General features: G+C 40.2%; 2 protein-coding genes across 7 annotated transcripts in view; one reads left to right on the top strand and one right to left on the bottom strand.

The window, feature by feature from the left end:
- GLT8D2 (glycosyltransferase 8 domain containing 2) overlaps window positions 1-5,618 on the top strand; it is a 16,296-nt gene extending 10,678 nt beyond the window's left edge. The window contains exons 7-10 of the mRNA XM_049821872.1: window positions 1,263-1,375; window positions 2,076-2,242; window positions 3,885-3,997; window positions 4,879-5,618. Coding sequence (XP_049677829.1) covers window positions 1,263-1,375; window positions 2,076-2,242; window positions 3,885-3,997; window positions 4,879-5,051 — 566 coding nt within the window. The 3' untranslated portion in view covers window positions 5,052-5,618. The remainder of the gene's footprint in view (window positions 1-1,262; window positions 1,376-2,075; window positions 2,243-3,884; window positions 3,998-4,878) is intronic.
- TDG (thymine DNA glycosylase) lies at window positions 5,601-18,496 on the bottom strand. Of its 6 annotated transcripts, XM_049821871.1 has the most exons (11): window positions 18,295-18,316; window positions 15,553-15,670; window positions 15,292-15,440; window positions 12,472-12,701; window positions 11,899-11,968; window positions 10,400-10,535; window positions 10,238-10,320; window positions 10,049-10,143; window positions 8,321-8,492; window positions 7,890-8,018; window positions 5,601-7,776 (listed from the first exon to the last, which is right to left on the bottom strand). In XM_049821871.1, exons 3-11 carry the CDS (start codon window positions 15,383-15,385, stop codon window positions 7,637-7,639), a joined length of 1,149 nt encoding a protein of 382 aa, XP_049677828.1. In that variant the 5' UTR covers window positions 15,386-15,440; window positions 15,553-15,670; window positions 18,295-18,316; the 3' UTR covers window positions 5,601-7,636. The 6 variants fall into 6 exon arrangements, with proteins under 6 accessions (XP_049677828.1, XP_049677825.1, XP_049677822.1 ...); XM_049821868.1 differs by lacking the exons at window positions 15,553-15,670; window positions 18,295-18,316 and adding an exon at window positions 18,421-18,496; XM_049821865.1 differs by lacking the exon at window positions 15,553-15,670 and having other exon boundaries at window positions 18,295-18,382.

Here is an 18,496-nt window from a genome sequence, read left to right as displayed (position 1 = left end):
GGAGACTGTTCTGGCAGCCGGTCCGTGTGTCTTAGCTATAATGTGAGTCTGTGCTCTCTGTCAGATGTCTCTGCAATGGGAGTGAATGAGACTTCTGAAAGGATAAGGAGTGAATGGGGTTTTCAGGCTTTAACTTTGGGATCATTTATTTGTTGGTCATTGCTTTCTGCAAAGCAATAAAAATGAAACATACTGAACTTGGGGTGTCAGCCCAGAATTGTTTGATTTTTTTTTTTAATTTCTTTTTCTGCTTTTTCTCTTGAAAAGCAGAAACTATTTAGAATCAGGGGAAAATACTTAGCAAGGCATTTTGATCTTCAACAATTAAGTATCCCATTAATTCAAATTCAATTTCTTGGTGGGACATGAGTTGTACACCAAGTTTTCCAACCAGCTGATGAGTTCAGAAAAATAAATAATCTCTGCTTATTTCAGAAATCGTAGTTCCAGTGTTTGCAGTAAAGGGAATGTTTTTGGTTACTAGTCTTTTTAATGAGCTCAACCTCAGACTACTGGGCCGTGTGTGGCCTTCCAAGATAATTTATCTTACCTGTGACTGACGCATGCCCAGCAGCAAAGCTGGTAGCTGTAGGAGGTTTGGATGCAGAGTCGCTCAAGTGCTGTGGCAGCATGGTGCTTCCCACCTGCCCTGAAATTTTCTGGCACATTGAGGGTACCTGCTAGTCAGGTGATGAGTGACATACCATGTGTTACGTTATTTCCCTCCACCAGGAAGGAGTTGTGTGGTCTGTGAAGCCAGCAGGGATGGTCAAGTGTGACAGGCACATGTCAACTGGCCAGTGCTGGGAATCCAAGTACCTTACTAGGAGGTATAAACACAGTAACACCAGGAAAAACCTGATCTGTGCAAGAGATTGAAGTGGCACTTCTGTGGGACTTGAAGAGGCTCAGAAAAATTGCTTTCCCTTCCTCTCCAAAGGCAAGCTCTGTGAATGCAGAACTTTGAAACCAGGCTTCTTAACAGTGTAGTCAGCTTCTGCTGTAGCTGATTTTGGATGTTCAGACCAAAATATGTATGTATTGAATACTGATGATAATATCTAAAGATAGACCTTGGACATCCAGGTACAGGACTCAAATTTGAAAATTGTCCCATATTACAAAATTCAGCCTTCATCAATATCTGGGCTATCCCCTAAAATTGGTATGTTCATAAACAACATATATGAGAACAGCAGTTATCCTATCAACTCTGTAGCAGCGAAGTACGTTTCTTATGCTTTTGACCTTTCTGTAATCAGGTGACATCCAGGAACTCTATGACACTAAGTTAGCTCCTGGACATGCTGCAGCTTTTTCAGATGATTGTGATCTGCCTTCTACACATGAAATGGTTAGAAGTGTAGGGATGCAGGTAAGATGCCATTTTAGAATTCTAATAACGAATGTATTTACCAACAAATGTAAGATGATTTTATACATTTTCCCCAAAGTGAAAGTTTTTTGTTTTTTTCTTTTTTGATAGCTTTGTAATAGTTTTGCAGGTAATTAAGAATTACTTTTTGTGGTAACTCTGTGATGCCATGCAGAGTTGTTTCCTGTAATGATTTAAATCTCTATTGTTCTTTGGAGTCTACTGGATTATGTTTGGTATTCTGCTATCAGTAGATCATGAGCACTTATGGAACACCTAATGAAGACAGAATATATGAAATTTGTAGTAGTCAAATAGGGAATGAAGGTTAGGAAAACAAGTTCAAAGTCTAGTTCCTGAGCTGAGTTCCTCAGAATTGTCAGTGAGTCCCTCTGGCATTACAGTTGTACAAAGCGTGATGCTACATCATTTAGAGTAAGCTACAGAAAGACAAGCATGTGATGAGGGAAGAGTCTTATCAAACTCCCATGGAACAATACTGTGGAAAAAGTAACTGAATAGCTGGAAGTATCCTGCCTTTCAGCCTTGTGTCATGTGGAAATCAAGACAGGTAACCATCATCTAGAAACTCAGCTTTGGGAGCACGTATTTAGTCTCCATGTGAGTGGTAGAGAGATGCATTTACACTTATCTTTATAGAGATTCATAGGGGATAAACATAATTCTTTTTATTTCTTAGAACACATACATGGGATTCCTGGACTACAGAAAGCAAGCAATTAGAGATCTTGGCATCAGCCCCAGCACCTGCTCCTTTAATCCTGGAGTAATTGTTGCTAACATGACTGAATGGAAACATCAACGGATTACAAAGCAGTTGGAAAAGTGGATGCAAAGAAATGTAGAGTATGTGCAGAAATCTAGCTTGGCACTTTTAATACTCAATTTACAGCTTTCTGTTTAAAAGGTCTTAGAAGTTCTTTAACTCTAGACAGTCTGTCTTTGGGATCTCATCAAGCGAAGTAACTCATGTTCCAGAAATTCTGTCTGCTTAAATCTGACCAATTGTGTACCAGGAAATGGCCACCTGCAATTTTAGTCTGGTGTTTAATCAGAAACCACACTTAATCCTGAGGGACACTGAGAACATGTGGTTCTTCTTTTGGGTGAGTGACCTCACTTGGGATCAAGCCACTTAGGATCTTTCCTTCCTAGAGGCTGGCTTAAAGGAGGAGGAATGTTTCGTTGTTTGTGTGGGGTCTCTCCAGTTGTAATGTCAGCCAAACTGTAATTGGACACCGTATTTCTTAAATGCCAACACAAAACACTTCTTTTTCTATAGATGAACCAAATTTGACATGAAAGATATCTTTTTGGCATTGACCACAAGTCATGACACCGTGAAACAATCACTGTTCCTTTTTTATGTTAGTTGACTGTTAACCTGCATTTGCAAACTTGACGTTTACCTTCTTTTTCTGCAAAGGGTTAAATTTAAATTTAGTAAGGCTAAACTGAAACTGAATAGCTTGTGCTATTGGACTATGTCCATTACTTGTTAGTTTCAGAGGTGAACAGCGGAGAGACACAAATGATAAGCATGTGAAGGAATGAAAAGCCAAGTGTCTTTCTCTTACTCTGCTTACATAACAAATCCTGACAAGCTATTGCTGTGCTTTTTACAAGTTTGAAAAAACTCCATGGATATTACTGCAAATTTTATCTATGAAGTTGATTTTATACCTTGATAACACATGCATGCTCCTTTTAGCTGGATTTTGAAATGACAGTGAAACAAATTGCTTAGCAGTTGAAACCTGGTTTTGAGGGGAGGTTATGATTTTTTTGTTCTGTCGCCCCTAAGCATCTCCCGGCACTTCCCAGGTTTCCTCCTCGTTGGGCTGGTGGGTGGCACAGTGTCCCATAGCTGGGGTGGCTTTGCCCACGTGCCAACTGACCGGTCAGGCCTCAAGCATGCTGCGGCCAGACATCTGGCTGCGACCTCCTAATGCCTCTCCTTACAGCGATTTGGCTTGATCCAGCCCTGGATTTATCACAAAGTTCTTAGGAAATCGGTATCCTTTAGATGTTAGTTTATACTAACGAGACTTTGGCAAAACTGATTTGAAGTTAATTTAGGGGTCTAAAAGCTGGGGGAGGGGAGAATGGGGAATTAAGAGGGAATGAAACACATGGAAACATGTACATTTTCTTTAGAAACCAGGCTAAAATGTTTGGTTCCTTTATGTTAACAGCTTTTCTTCTACTGTAAACTTTGTTAGCCTTGTAGACTATTGGTCCTGTGTAGAAGTAATTGGCATCATGTTGGGTCTGACTCCCATCTTCCTTGCTAGCAGCGATTTACTCAACAGGGACTGGAGTTGCAAATACAAGCAATTAACAGCATTAGGAGGGAGTATGATGAAAACTGGTCTATTCAACATGATTTTGAGTTTTGCCATAATACTTAACTTTTTAATCTTCTGTCTTTTGTACTAGATTCTTTGCTTGAGATTTTGAACGTTTTCTTTTTTATTTCCTTTTGCAGGGAAAACCTCTACAGCAGCACCCTTGGGGGAGGCGTGGCAACCTCTCCAATGCTGATTGTATTTCATGGAAAGTATTCCACTATTAATCCTATGTGGCACATAAGGCATCTTGGTAAGTTCAACTTCCCACTGTTTGCAGCTGGAACTAAATAAAGTGAAAAGTTTGTAAGATTCCAGTATAGGACCTTAGGTTACTTTACCTCAGTGCATTACTTTATACCTCAGACCCACACTATGTAATCCCTGCCTCCCCCAACACGCCTTAGTCCTGCTGTCTTCAGGGTAGGGCAGAATGTGCGGGTTCCCCATGGGTGTCACAGTGCAAATTTCTTAACAGGTCAAGCAAACAAAATAGTTGCATCCCCTGCAAAAAACCCAAACCCTAATAGTTATTAAATTGGATAAAAAAAGGGAAAAAAACCAAATACCAAGGACAAATTTACATGTTTGAAGACCAGTTAACCTATATTGTCATAAACTACGGAAAGAATATATGGAAGATCTGAATATAGCTAGAGACTGAAAAAAATCAGACACTCTTTTAGTAGGCACAGTGGAAGAAGATGGGATGCCTGGCCATGTATGTCTGTTCCACATCCTGTAGGTTGTAGTTACCTTTCACCTGGGAATGGTGAATTATCCTGGGAAAAAGTTATAATGGCTTAGCTGGTATAGTAAGATGAATAGTAAAATGATTTTCTTTTTTTTTTTTTTTTTTTTTAACCCCAGCTATGCCAAGAATTTAAAAGTGTTGAGAGAGGAGAATTACTGAGATTTTTTGCTGATGCAGCATTAGAGGCATGAAGCTGAAAAAAGCTACTCTTATCATACAACTAGTTGTTGATTAATGGGTGAAACCATACTAATCAGACTTAAAAAAAATAACTGACTTTACCTCACTCTGTAGGGTCTTCCATTATTAAACCCAGGATTGATTTTTTTTTTTTTTTTTTTTTTTTTTTTTTTTTTTTTTTTTGAAATCTACCCATACAGGTTGGAGTCCTGATACCCATTACTCAGAGCATTTTCTTCAGGAAGCTAAATTACTTCATTGGAATGGGAGATACAAACCTTGGGACTATCCCAGTGTTCACACTGATCTCTGGGAACACTGGTTTATTCCTGACCCTTCAGGGAAGTTCAAATTAACTCGTCCCGATAGCTGATACTGAAACTACTTAAATGCATCCATACACTATGTTTTGCAGTATGTAATAGTTTGAGATGCAACATGTATAATTAACTGATTTTAGAAAACTAAGTATTTGTTAAATGTATGAATAAATGACCATCAGTTTTGTGTGCCTATGACTGGAGAGAGAGGCTGGAGTGAGTTACACAGTGCAGAGTATCTTGACTTTTATGTAAGGTGAGGAAACGAGTTTACTTGAGAATGAAATATTTTCATTAAACATTTACAGAGGTGATGCTCAGTGCTAGGCAGTGTGTTTTAATGTAAGGTCTTTATAAATAAGACTCCACTGTCTGCTGGTACAAAAACCTACACAGGAAATACTTGCACTATTACACACATGGTGTCTTTAGTTGTCTAGCCCACATTAAACAGCCCAAAATGAAAACTTAAGCAGCATTTTAACGAGTAGAGTTCTGCTGCATGGTGACTCTGTTTTGCAGTGTTTCTGTGTATTACATTTCCTGTTGTGTGTTTAGACCCCTGCAAGCAAGATGCAAAAGCACATTTGAAGACACTGCAATACAATTCCTGATTTTATTGTGAAACATTGATAGATTTCAGACAGATTAAGAACTTTTGTATTACTGTAATGAAAAGAGCACCAGTTCTGAGGGAGTACACATAGGATTGCAATATTTAGTGAAACGGTCATTGTACACTTAACTGTATTTTATACCTAGATAACCTAGTAGGTGACTCTGTTAAAGAGACCTTGCCCTTCTCATCAAACAGGACAGCCTTACAGTAGTTATATCCTACTGTGCTACATACTCAGCAGTGCTAATTACATGCTTCTAGTTTTGTTGAAAAATAAAATTGAATTGTAACAAATCCCTGATGCAAGATACTTTGAGCACCTGCAGGAAAACGTCCATGTAAACAGCAATACATGATACAGTACACTTTAAATAACAGACAAGACAAGTCCTATACCTTTCTGACAATATACTGAACAGCTTTATGCTGAAGCTAATAAACACAATCAGAACCATAATGCACACTTTCTTGATTTAAGACGCTCAGAATTAAGCCACAGAATTTGGGAAGAAACTGTAAACATCATGCCTGCCTCACAACAGGTTGACAGTGTGTGATCTCGGCGAGAGCTGTTACAGCAGGATTAGAATCTACACTAGTTAGTTACACTCAATGCATGAGAACTATCACTGGCTGTGAGGAAAGGATAAAACACACCAGTACAGGAATCTCTGACCAGTGTGGATTCTGGAGATACTGTTTGTATCTATTTTTCAAGTATATGAAGCACCTACTGTCATAAGATCATCAAAACTTTAATGTTTTGATCAGCTTATTGCTTTTACTTCATCTCTTCCTCATGATAAAGAGGGAAAGATGATGGTTAGGCACAAGCATGGAATCACCTTTCTTTCTCAGTCACTAATATTGGCCAAAAATGTGTATTGTTTAAGCAAGTTCCTCAGAAGAGAGCAGCAGTTTCTACAGCTGACTTCCCATTCATGGAACAACTGCCCTTACATGTAACTTACTTAGTATTTTTTACTTGTAAGAGGAATATGGAGAGCACCCTCTAAGGTCTTACAGATTGAAGAGAACTGAATGTTAAAAACTGCTGAATTGCAAACCTCTTCCACCCTGTGCTGATCATACCTGAGGTAAACAATGTAGCTGTATATGATTTTTTTACATGGAATACGGTCTTTCAATTCCCTGCAATGTAGTCTGTTCAAAGGGGTTGTCTCCTCCTAAAGGTCAGGTGAAGAGACTAATCACACAGAATTCAAGAACCACCATTGTCGGTTGTTTTTTTTAAAAGGAATTCCAGTTCCTTACATTGGAATTTAAGGGGGAAAGAGATGGATTGGTAGGACATCTTACCCTAAGACAGCTCAGCTAGACTATTTGGGCCCTGTCCTGTGCGACACAAATTTTCCTCCCCAGTGCTGTGACTTGAGGTGATGTCTCCACTCCCTTAATCCTGAATACGGTCCAATCACTAAACAGACAGAGCGCACTCTTCGCACCCAGAAAATACTCAGTACTCACAGCTGCAGAACACAACTCTCTGCGCTTTTAAAGAAAGTAAAAGGGAGACTTAAAAAGCACAATTTGCTTAACTGTGCATGATTAAAAACACCACTTCATGAAAGGTAAGGGTACACTTCCCATTTTCCTCTCTGGATATAAAAGGATTATGAGATATCCAAATATTGATGCATCAGTAAAAAGTATACTGCTGCTGTTACTACTACATTACAATTTATGGAATAAAATTAACGCCCCAAAGAAATCTCAGCAAATGAGAAAGCAATTTGTCAAAAACTGCAAGAAATGGTATACATTAAATATAAAACTCATATACAAAAAAGGGCTAACTTTTTTTTAAAAAGTTTGGACAGTTCCTTAAAATTATCTAGTTCATTGATTTGAGCCTACCACACACTTACTTTGGACTATAATAAAATAACTAGGGGAGATAAAATACTATTAAAATGCTTCAGTTGGAGAACCGAGGTACCGATCTTGATCACTGCATTAAAACTGCAGCATGTATGCGTAGCCGAGAAGAAACAGCTCTTACGCACTGCTTCCCTCTTCTTCCTGTGTCATACCAGCACTGAACTCTGGAATCTGGTCTGCAAAGGACTGTGTCATCCATTGTCCATTAGGAACTTCACCAAAGGACGACCCCTCACAGTACTGTGGATTGCTTGCTGCTAAAACAAACAAAAAATAACAAGACACATTTTTTAAAATGCAGTTGATACCACTAAATATTTGTTCATAAGTCATGTCTTAAAGACTGAATGCCCCAAGCACCGCACTTTACCGGTTCCATTTGAAGAGAAACTGCACTGTTCACTCTCGTATGGTGCACGATCACAGTAAGCTCCTCCATACGCTGCTTCATAACCTGGATCATACTTTTCTTCTTTGACAGCCATCTTTTTAGCATCCTCTGTCGAAAAAGAAGACCTCAAGTATTAATATTCAGAACAAAAATGATCAAAGAGCATTTTTATCAGAGAACACTTGAAAAAACAGCCACACATTCTACAAGATAATTCCTGCTCCCCTTACATAATTAAGACTGTACTAAAAGGAGAGTGGATCCTGTAATTCTACACCACACGATTTAGAGAAGATGGCACATCTGCCCCCTCCCCTGAAACTCACTCTTTCTTCTTGCTTGGGAAACTGCCAGTTGCATTGCACACTGCACTACATTTTAATAAAGGATTAACAAAATAACCACTATACCTTGTGCAAGTTGCAAGTCAAATGTGTACTGCACCTCCTGCACCTCTGTGTTTGGTGCGATGCCTTTCAGTTGGTCCCTTAAGTCTTTCAGCTTTATGTAATAATGAACTTTGTCTTGTGCACGAGGAAACTGAGCACATCTTGCACTGGATGATGGCATAACATAGCAGAGCTTGAGACAAGAGCAAGAAAAATAGCATTACTGGTCCCTGAGCTATGAGTTAATATTTAGTGCATTGAGAATAACTTAACAGTTAAGCTCATTGTTTTAACCCTTTGTAGAAACTTCAACTAATGCCACAGGAGGCTGTGGAAGAGGATAAAAGGAGTCTTTCATTTTCTTGGCTAGCTAGATGTCTTGCCCTAAAGAGAGGGGCCAATTACCAGCTGCTGAAGCAAGGACAATTTTCACCAGTTGTTTATGTGCTGCGGGAGAAGCTGCAACAGTATGTGTTACAAGAAGTGCAATTTACAAGTGTATGCCCGAGAGTGGAGCACACTCGAGAGCTCCCTCAGCAAGCAGAGCTCTGAGCCAGAAAGTCCACAGAGGAGTACGTGACAGCATGCCAACACCCCAAACCAGTGAGGGAGGCATCACAGGTTAATTAGCCTGGCTTCTTGGCCAAGGACACCTGCATCACACTTGCCAGGGTTTGAAACACTGGAGTTAGCGTGGTTGAAGCCAACTTCAGCGTCTCTATCTCTGCCAACAGCCCTAACTAAGGACATAAAGTTAGTTCAGGAAAAAGGACCTGTATCCAATACTTTTATTACCGTGCAGTATTTAAGACCAAGTACTAGTAAAGAGGACTTACCTTTCTTACAAATGCATCTACTGCGGAACTTTTTAAGAACTACTTAAGAAGCAAGCACTTTATCACCAACAGTTCCTCAGGCTCTGATGGCAACACTTCACCTTCAGAGAAGGACAGCTTAAACCGAGCTTAAACTTGCAGCACTAGTAGCTTGGGATAGAAATAAAAACAACCCAAACTTTTGAACTGACAAGGTAATGAAGCTTTGGAATAAGCTACCTTGGCAGCTAGTGTAATTGCCTTTGCCTTAACCTGTTTATAACGACAGGTTAAACAAACCTATTTGTGATGATACATAGCTGGTCTCTTGAGATACCTTCCAGCATTAGATGTCTGACTAATGCACTCTGCATCAAACTGCTTGCTTTATCTTAAGCGTCCAACTTCATTTCAGGCTGCAAATCAGCTTAAGAAGACTGAGTCTGATGGAAGTGCTTGGGCATGCCAGATCCAGTAATGCTGTAGCTGTAGTGTGTAATAGTGCAATGATGGACTTGCTATTCTTCCTCCCCTGCTGTGGCACTACTAGCACCATGGTCGTGTTCGGTATCAAAAGTTCAGTAATACAAACATAGAGGGAACTGGACACAGAAAATCAGATGAAAGTAGATGACAGTTACCATAAAAGCATGTACGTTTTATTCATATTTCAGATAGTCCTCAGAGAATGCACTAACCTACTAACCATAATCCACCATTTCCCAAATAAAGTCTGCAAGTCTGAAGCAGCTGTGTTAAAGATGTGCCTGAAAATTGCACTATTTCCCTTTCTCTATTTAAGTAAAAGCCCTTTGCATCACTTGTACTTTGGGCAAACTTTGACATTATTGTGTGTGCAGATCCCGAGACTTTGTTAGTTTTGAAATACTCAAAATGGAGTGACCTGTTTTTGTTTCTCAGTATCAATACTTACAGTTTCTGTATCTGGCACTTTGTGTGGCTGCAGTCCAAATTCCAAGTTCTTAACTTTTATTCCAAAAACTTCTTTACTAAAAATTTCATAAATACCTAAAATGAAAAGAAGATAGGATAAGTGGACAAAAACAAACAAACAAGAAAGGCCACTGACAGAACAAATTCGTTTAAAACTCAAGGTTCTCACATTTTCCATTGAAAGCTGCTATACGAGGTTTATACTTCTGTAACTTCTGCATCAGAATTCGACCTCCTTCCCGAAACTCCTTGCTAAAAGAGAAAGTACTCAAAATTATAATCACAACTATTAATTCATTAACAAGCACAATATTCCCCCTTGTTACCCTACCTGGAGAGGTCTTTGCTTCCAGGTGTTGTCCTTTCAACCATGTTTGTAAATCCAATCCCATATTTATGTGGCAAGGTATGGTCATCCATATGGTTCAGCTGTTCATTACTTAGACCAGACATGAACAGACACTTCCCTGTGAAGCAGGAAGATACACATTTGCCTTTTTCTAAGGAAGAGAAAACAAAACCAAAAAACCCCCTCGACTGTCAGAGTACTGGAATGCTAAAGGGAGAATCTATATTAACAGAGCATCAATTAATTTGGGAAGACTATTGCCCTATCCAAAAAAGTTTAAAAGACCCAAAATTACTTGTATCTACTGCAAGAGGATAGAAAATCCCTAGTGAACAACAGGAATTCCTCACCATGATCCTGTGTATCGAAACCAGTCTTTTATTCCAAAAGTGCAGTACAGAGCTTTAGATTTTGCTATTCACTTAAGCAGGGAGGGAATGTGACCAATATGGATTTTCATGGGAAAGAACATGGCAAACACAATGTGTCAGCTTTCTTTAACAACCTTGCCATTGCTTCTCCTTGCACTGGGCCTCTCTGACAGAACCCGTTGACATAATATATTCATATTTAGCATATAAAAGTATAGTTTGGGTGATGTGCTCTCAAGCACAAATTAACCACAGCTAGCTCCTAATGATTCTGGAAAGTTACAAACACATGGATTTGTCAGAGCATGCATATCTGGTCTGCTTCTCAGTAAAGGAGGCTATTAGACGGGCTAGTCTGCAGAACACTAGAGAAATAACCCAAGCCTGGTTTACAAGTCTGCTGAACACCAGAAGCATTTTGGCTGGAGTATCACAGGTCTGCGAATTAGCCCACGTGGGAGCTCCATACTACCACAGCTGGAATGGCTCCCAGTATGCAAAACAGAGCATTTCAACAGAGTTCAGGTATGATTTTTTTTTTTATGAGAACATGCTGGACAAAATGTTACTTAAATGGGAAAACACCTAGGAAAAAGTATCTGTCTGGAGAATCAGGTATGCTTGATGCATATGCCTGCTGGGAAGGGCAATGGTTCTTGCTTTTTCATCAGTTAGAGAGCTTGTTTAGAGGAGATGAATAAAGGCAAACAGAAGAGGGCTTGCTGAAATGCACTTTTGGGAAAACGTGTGTAGTTTTGTATCAGAAATTGATGCCTATTGACTTACCCTTGATAATCCAAGTACTAGAGATTTAATTTTTATTCCTTATGTTGTGTACTAATACACCAAGAAATACACCTGTATTTACATGGCAATTCTAAACCTGCATTGAAAGTCACTGATTATTCATCTTTTATTCCTTTTTATTTATGGTATTTTACCGAAGTAGTTATGGGATTTACATCACTCTTGGATGGTTAAAAGGAAAATCCCTCTCTGCACCCAAAAAAAGAAAGCAAAAACCAAAACCCAAACCAGTTTAATTAAAATGCCACAAGTTCTAACAAAGTTCTGCAAATTCTGTAAGAAGAAAGGAAAACAAAAACGTACAAAAATGGTTTCCAGGTCCAGGGTAATGATGTCCTTTGTAAGCTGCCATCAAGCCAGGGTTTATGCCAATCTACAAAGATACCAGTCCATTTTAATGATGAGAATGTGGCTTGCTAGTCAGGAATTTAATAAAGTTACAGTAAGGACACTTACTCAACTCTCTTTAAGTTACTGTCAATAAACAAAACTGTGTTAATGGTACCTTCCATCATTTAAAAAAAAAAAATTGACAATTTTATAGCAGTGTCTCATTTAGATGTGCAAAAGAGCAGCTCAGTGTGTTTTATGGCCACCAGTGTAGCGCTTCCAGTAAATAAAGTGTCAAGTAACGGTCTCTCATGACTATGTATTATACGGAAGCCTTAGATTTCTCAGAAATTAGAACAATGTTAGTATGATTTTTAACAGAAAATGCAAAGCAGCTCTACACACAGGAAACAGTTTATATACTTTATCTTGCAAGATCTTGCCATATAAGCAGTATAGGTAAGTAAGCAGAAAGAATGTAAATCATAACCAGTGAGTACCGACTATTCACTTTTCTACCTAATCTTGTAACTGCAAGTTACTTACTATTACAATGTCCAGATCAAAGGTCAAAATATCAGGTAAAGTCTTGGTCAGAAGTTCAGCTTCAGATACACCATTGAAACGGTCCACTTTTCTTTTGACTTTAAAAGTATCTGTGATCTTTTCTTGTTTGCCTTTTGACTTGGCTGATTTTTCTTTTTTAGCAGCAGGCTTTTTGGGTTGCTTTGGCTCAGTTGCTTTGGCTTTTCTTTTCCTTCCTCCTTTTTTAACTTCTGAAACACACAGCAAATATCCTTTTTGTACATTTCTAATGTCGCAGTGTGGATATTCAAAAAGACTGAGCTAAACGTATGGGTACAAACAGAAATCAGACAGATAAATTTACCTTTGAAATTCATTAATTTAAACAATTATCAGGTGAATCTTGGTTTTGCAGGCTTAAGAGAGCTCGCTTGGGTGTGTCTGCTCCACAGACACACACACACTACTCGCAGGCAACTACGCTGAATTAGGATACAAACTGAGAATAACCTCATGACTAGGTTATGTTGTTTACATCAAAGCTTAGGTTCCGAGGAATGCGACAGTAAGTTCTAGTCTGCTGTTCACACTTCAGCTTCTAAATATGAAAGTTGATTGTTACAGATTACATAACATGTTGAAGGAACAGAACAGCATGTCAAAAGCAGAAAGTCTCAAGGATTACCTATAGTGTAAGGTATAAGCTCGTCAGGAACACAAACACACGGGCTGAACGCTACATAAGCTATTCACAATTTACTGTTTACAGAATAGATGCTGTCCAGTGCACCATATAGCAAGGTAACGAGACCTTCAGGATCTCAGTTTGAATGAATGACACCAAACATTAATTTTTATTTACAAAATGCAAACATGAAGTAGTCACTGTTCACTCATTTAAAACTTCCTCATCTTCTGGCCCTTAAAGCTTAGAGGTTCAAGCAGCACAGGTACTGGTCACGACATGACCACCCAGCGATTGCTCTCTATCCTGGTTCATTAATAATGTCAAGCTGCAGAATACAGCTTGAAAAACATGAAAACATATTTAGCAGCAATCAGCAAAGAGCCAAAGTAATCCATTACTTAAAAAGTGAGACTTCATCTTATTTTCAAAACTCCTAGATGAAAATCTCCCTCACGTAAGAAATAAATACAGTGGATACCAGGGCACTGCTCTAAGCCTGCAAACTTTTTTTGGGCTGTTCTTGTAAGAAAGCTGAGTGCAAACAAAAAGGAGGACAAAAGTCACGTGAAATTCCCACCGCATCATTGCAGCGACTGCTTTGGAAAGCCTTAAGTAACAGTACTCGAGCTACAGTCTAGCTACAATGAAGAAGGGACTAAAAGGGTGCAGACTTGGCGAGGCACGTAAGCTGCTTTTCTTTCCTATCCCTTGAAGAGTTAGCAGCTTTTTCATGTGACAGCAAAATGCCACAGATACTCTGACTGCTCTGAGTTGGATGTATTTCAAATGAGGCAGGATAATGTTCTCCTAACTCTCATGCTGATCAAGGACCTACCAACCAGACACTGTCATGAAAGATGAACAATGCCAGGGCAGCTTTTCAGAGGATAAACCTAGAAATTTTACTTTTTTCATTCCATCAGGTGGCTGGACTCCATATCTTTGCCTTTCATATATGCTCCTGTAAATTTCACACACATATTTGGTAAATCTTCAAGCCCTGCCTTTGAAGGCCTTACTCAACTTCCAATTCTTGCAAAAATATTAGGGGACAGTTTCATAACAGAAGATTACAGTTGTCCAAGGATACTTGAAAAAGTGCAGTCAAACACTGCTCATGGTGACATCATATCATCCAATAACAAAGCTGCAAAAGAAGCCGAACTACATAGCACTTGAGATGCATCCTAACTGTAGTGAGTAATAACTGTGAATGAATTGAGCAGTTGCAACTATTTTAAACTGAAGGTTTTCTTCCTATGATTTCATCTGGCCATGTATTACAACTAAAAAAAAAATAAAAAAATTAAGCTTATCAGAGGATGCACTTAAACAAGCAATGTCATTGCATGATCTGGCTGACAGAGTACTTTGGTACAGACAGCTCTAACCTATATCTAAATATTAAAAGCAAGACGAAATTCAGTGTGTGAATATTTGCTACAGAATCAGAATTTAAGCGTGGCAGGGATCACTGCCTTTTCATGTGGTAAAGAGCAGGCAGAGTAACAGAACAAGGGGTGTTTTCTTGGCATGGTTATTGTAAAGCCTAATTGTACAAAAACCTAGTGGGGGAAAAGAAAGGCAGTGTACAAGTGCATAAAGTACAAAGTCCTGTCACATACAGGACACCTTCCAGCATTGTTTGTATTTGTTTAAATAAGCCTCACTAAACCCAAACAATCCTTAGTGTATATAATTCACTATCTGTGATTACTACAAGACACTAAACAACCTTTTAAACAAAAATATTTTGAATAAACAGTATTGTACTGTACTTCTCTTGCAGAAATTAATAAAAAAAAAATCTTGAACTCAGACTTTAAAAAGAAAACTTCTCTAACATAATATTAAACCCCATAAAATCAGCTAAACCCGATACATTTATCTATTGAGACAAAAATCTGCTTTTCCTGGAACAAGATAATTTCGTGAGATAGAACAATGTGAATACTGTCACCTGAGTTTACTACTTATCTTTTTAATTGTCTGGTAAAAAACATTACTGAAAGAATAAAATTAATCAATCTTCCTCAGAAAGCATCAAGAAAAGGAAATCCAATACGTCCAAAGAAGCAGCTTAAGACTAATAATTTTCTTCCCCAATCAATTACTAACGTTTTAGCTCACTTAGCACAGCCCAGTCAAACTACCTTTTGGAGGCTCCTGAGCAATGTTTGGCTCTGGAATGCCCTCTAGAGTCGGCTGCTCAGTCATGATTTCCATGTTAGGCGCTGCAGTCATCATCTGATGGAACGGGAATGTGTAAAATGCTTGAGCTTGCTGAAGATACGCGTAGTATCTTAGAAAAGGAGAAAAAAGGAGACGTTGTTTATCAACAGTTTAGAAATTTAGTGATGTACAAAATAGACTGTGAACATCAATCTTTATCAAGGCTAACGTACTGCGCTTACATTCGCCAACGACTATCAACAAAGCAGTAAATTATCCAAATCCACTAAGCAGTCTGACTGCTTAGCTGGTATCAGGTGAAATTAAACCCAAATTAACAGTACAGTTCTCTCGTGATCCCTGTAATGTGGAAGAAACATAACATTTGTAAGTGAAGCATACAGCTTGTCCCTTCTTTTCTGAAAAAACACTCTGTAGCCCACATTACCAAGGCAAACTGTCTATCAAACGTACTGACAATTTACATACAACACAAGTGAGTTAAAACTCTTTGGACTTCAAGTTTCCCAAATTTCAGATTTTCTTAATGTTACATTAGTTACTTTATCTGATATGACACAGAAAGGATGAATCATTCTTGACTACAAAGCATTATGAATACACACAGCATTAGTTACTACACACATTACTAAACAGCTTTAACAAACTGTGTGGCAGATGTTGTCCAGTTACCTCACACTGGATCCCAACACAAGTACCACACTTATTCTACATGGAAGCGTTCACACACACACACATGCAGATTCACAAGTACCGCACTTATTCTACATGGAAGCGTTCACACACACGCAGATTCAGTCTCCTTCCTTGCACAAAGACATTCTTCCATATACAGCTCTTTTGCTCCACACATTTATTAGTCACATACAGCCCTCAGACTCCAACACAAACTTCTGCTTCATACTGTCATTCCCTTCTACCTACACAGCCACCTTCTTGTCCATAGATTCTACTGCCATACAAATACTTAGAAAAGATTTCGTGAACAGTAAATTTTCAGGAAATAATTTTATCATCTCAAAGATATTCATAAAAATACCAAGTAATTTTTAGATATATATAAATTTGGCCAAGATTGGCTATTTGGCCAAGAAGGCCAACGGCATCCTGGCCTGTATTAGAAATAGCGTGGCCAGCAGGAGCAGGGAGATGATCGTCCCCCTGTACTCGGCGCTGGTGAGGCCGCATCTTGAGTCCTGTGTTCCGTTTTGGGCCCCTCACTACAAGAAGGACATTGAGGTGCTGAAGTGTGTCCAGAGAAGGGCAACCAAGCTGGTGAAGGGTCTGGAGCACAAGTCTTATGAGGAGCGGCTGAGGGAACTGGGGTTGTTTAGTCTGGAGAAAAGGAGGTTCAGGGGAGACTTAATCACTTTCTACAACTACCTGACAGGAGGTTGCAGTGAGGTGGCGGTCAGTCTCTTCTCTCAAGGAACAAGCAATAGGAGAAGGGGAAATGGCCTCAAGTTGCACCAGGGGAGGTTTAGATTGTATAATTGGAAAAATTTCTTCACTGAAAGCATTATCAGGCATTGGAACAGGCTGCCCAGGGAAGTGGTTGAGTCACCATCCCTGAAGATTTTTAAAAGACGTGTAGATGTGGCACTTAGGAACATGTTTTAGTGGTGGACTTGGCAGTGCTAGGTTAACGGTTGGACTCGATGATCTTAAAGGTCTTTTCCAACCTAAAGGATTCTATGATTCTAAATATCTCACAAGAAGGGACCATTCTGTATTATACAATGGGTATTTAAGAATATTTAGGAATCCTACGGTAAATCAGATTTATGCCAGAACAGCCCACAGTCTTGTGATCAGGCCACTGATTTTGGACCAAATACCTGCCCTGAATGAAGGAGAATAAATTTGAACATAGGTCTGTCCGATTCCTGGGGAAGTTGCCTAACAAAGTCACGGGAGATTTTCAGAGTACAGTAAATACCTTAACCCCCCCTGCTGGAAGAGCTCCATTTCATATAAAATACTTGTGCAGTTGCCGAACCAAACAAAACTGATCTTCAGGTTTGTATTGGGAAACACAACTAAGGCATGTAGAATCCAGTTCATACTGTAATAAATGCTTAATTACACATAGCAGAAGAACAGAGTGCGTAAGAGAGATGTGAAAGCATCTAACCCAACACCAGATGTCTTCTTGTAATACATGCCTTCCTATTTTAGGCATATATAAAGTCCCCTTCTTGTAAAGGTAATAAAATTCCCTTTAAACAGAGGAAAATTTGCACCAGATCATGGACAAATCCTCTAACCACATGGTAAAGAGATGAAAGAGTTTCTACCTCTAGCCCTAAGCTTCATATATGTTTTTTAGGTCATTTTTCTTGTACGGGTTCAGAAACAGATTTTTTTATTATTGGTGTATATATTACGGAACGTTTAAATAAATATTTTCCGTTCCATGAGAAAAAGGTAGTGATTTAACCCCCCCTCCAGTTCACGCTACAAATGAAAGAAAAGAGACGAGAGAAAAAGACACCTCCGCTAGAACAAAAACAAATATTAAATCACTTTCAAATCCACCTCCGCACACGCAGGCCCCCCCCCCCCCGTACGCATACATGCGCACCCGTGTGTTTCCTAACCCCCGGCCAGCCCCCTCCCCACCACAGCCCCAACAAACCCCGACCCCCCTTCACACCAGCTCTGCCCCCCCCCCGCCCCGATCACGCACCAACTCTCCTCCCTTGTCCCACCCCCTCATAAACCCACGCACCCCCCCTTCCCGTAGATCCCCACCGCCCTGGGCCCACCTCGCCGCGGCCCCCTCACACACCCCTCCCCGGGACCACCTCCCCTCGCCCTTCGTGCCCAGGGCGGCCTCGGGGAACGGGGGTGGGTGGGAGCGGGACCGCCACAGCCCGGCCCCGGCTCCCCCCACCGCCGCGGGGAGGGCGAGACGATCCCCAAGGCGAGGCCCGAGAGCGGCCCCGGGCCCCCGCCGGTACCTTCCCAGCTCCTCGGCCTCCATGCCCGGGCGCGGAGCCTCCCGGCGCCGTCGGGGCTATTGTCGCCGCCGCCGCCCCCTCCTGCCCCCCCCCCCCCCCCCCCTGCGCCTCAGAGCCCCAACCGACCTGCCGGGCAGCCCCGCGTCACGTGAGCGGCGGCGGCCAATGGGAGCGCGTAGCCGGCCGGCCGGCCTGACGAAGG

Source organism: Accipiter gentilis, chromosome 18 (genome assembly GCF_929443795.1).
Source record: "Accipiter gentilis chromosome 18, bAccGen1.1, whole genome shotgun sequence".
Lineage (NCBI taxonomy): Eukaryota > Metazoa > Chordata > Aves > Accipitriformes > Accipitridae > Astur > Astur gentilis.
Note: the sequence above shows the minus strand (reverse complement) of the source record. Positions and strands in the feature narration are given on the sequence as shown.

What these genes read in the sequence shown, in the direction of transcription:
- TDG (XM_049821865.1), bottom strand. Translation starts at nt 18,317, where the DNA reads ATGGAGGCCGAGGAGCTGGGAAG. An exon ending in GGAAGCAAAGACCTCTCCAG is followed by an intron (nt 10,321 to 10,399) that starts GTAGGGTAACAA and finishes TTTCTCTTTTAG; the next exon opens with CAAGGAGTTTCGGGAAGGAG. An exon ending in AAGTGCCAGATACAGAAACT is followed by an intron (nt 8,493 to 10,048) that starts GTAAGTATTGAT and finishes TCTTGTCTCAAG; the next exon opens with CTCTGCTATGTTATGCCATC.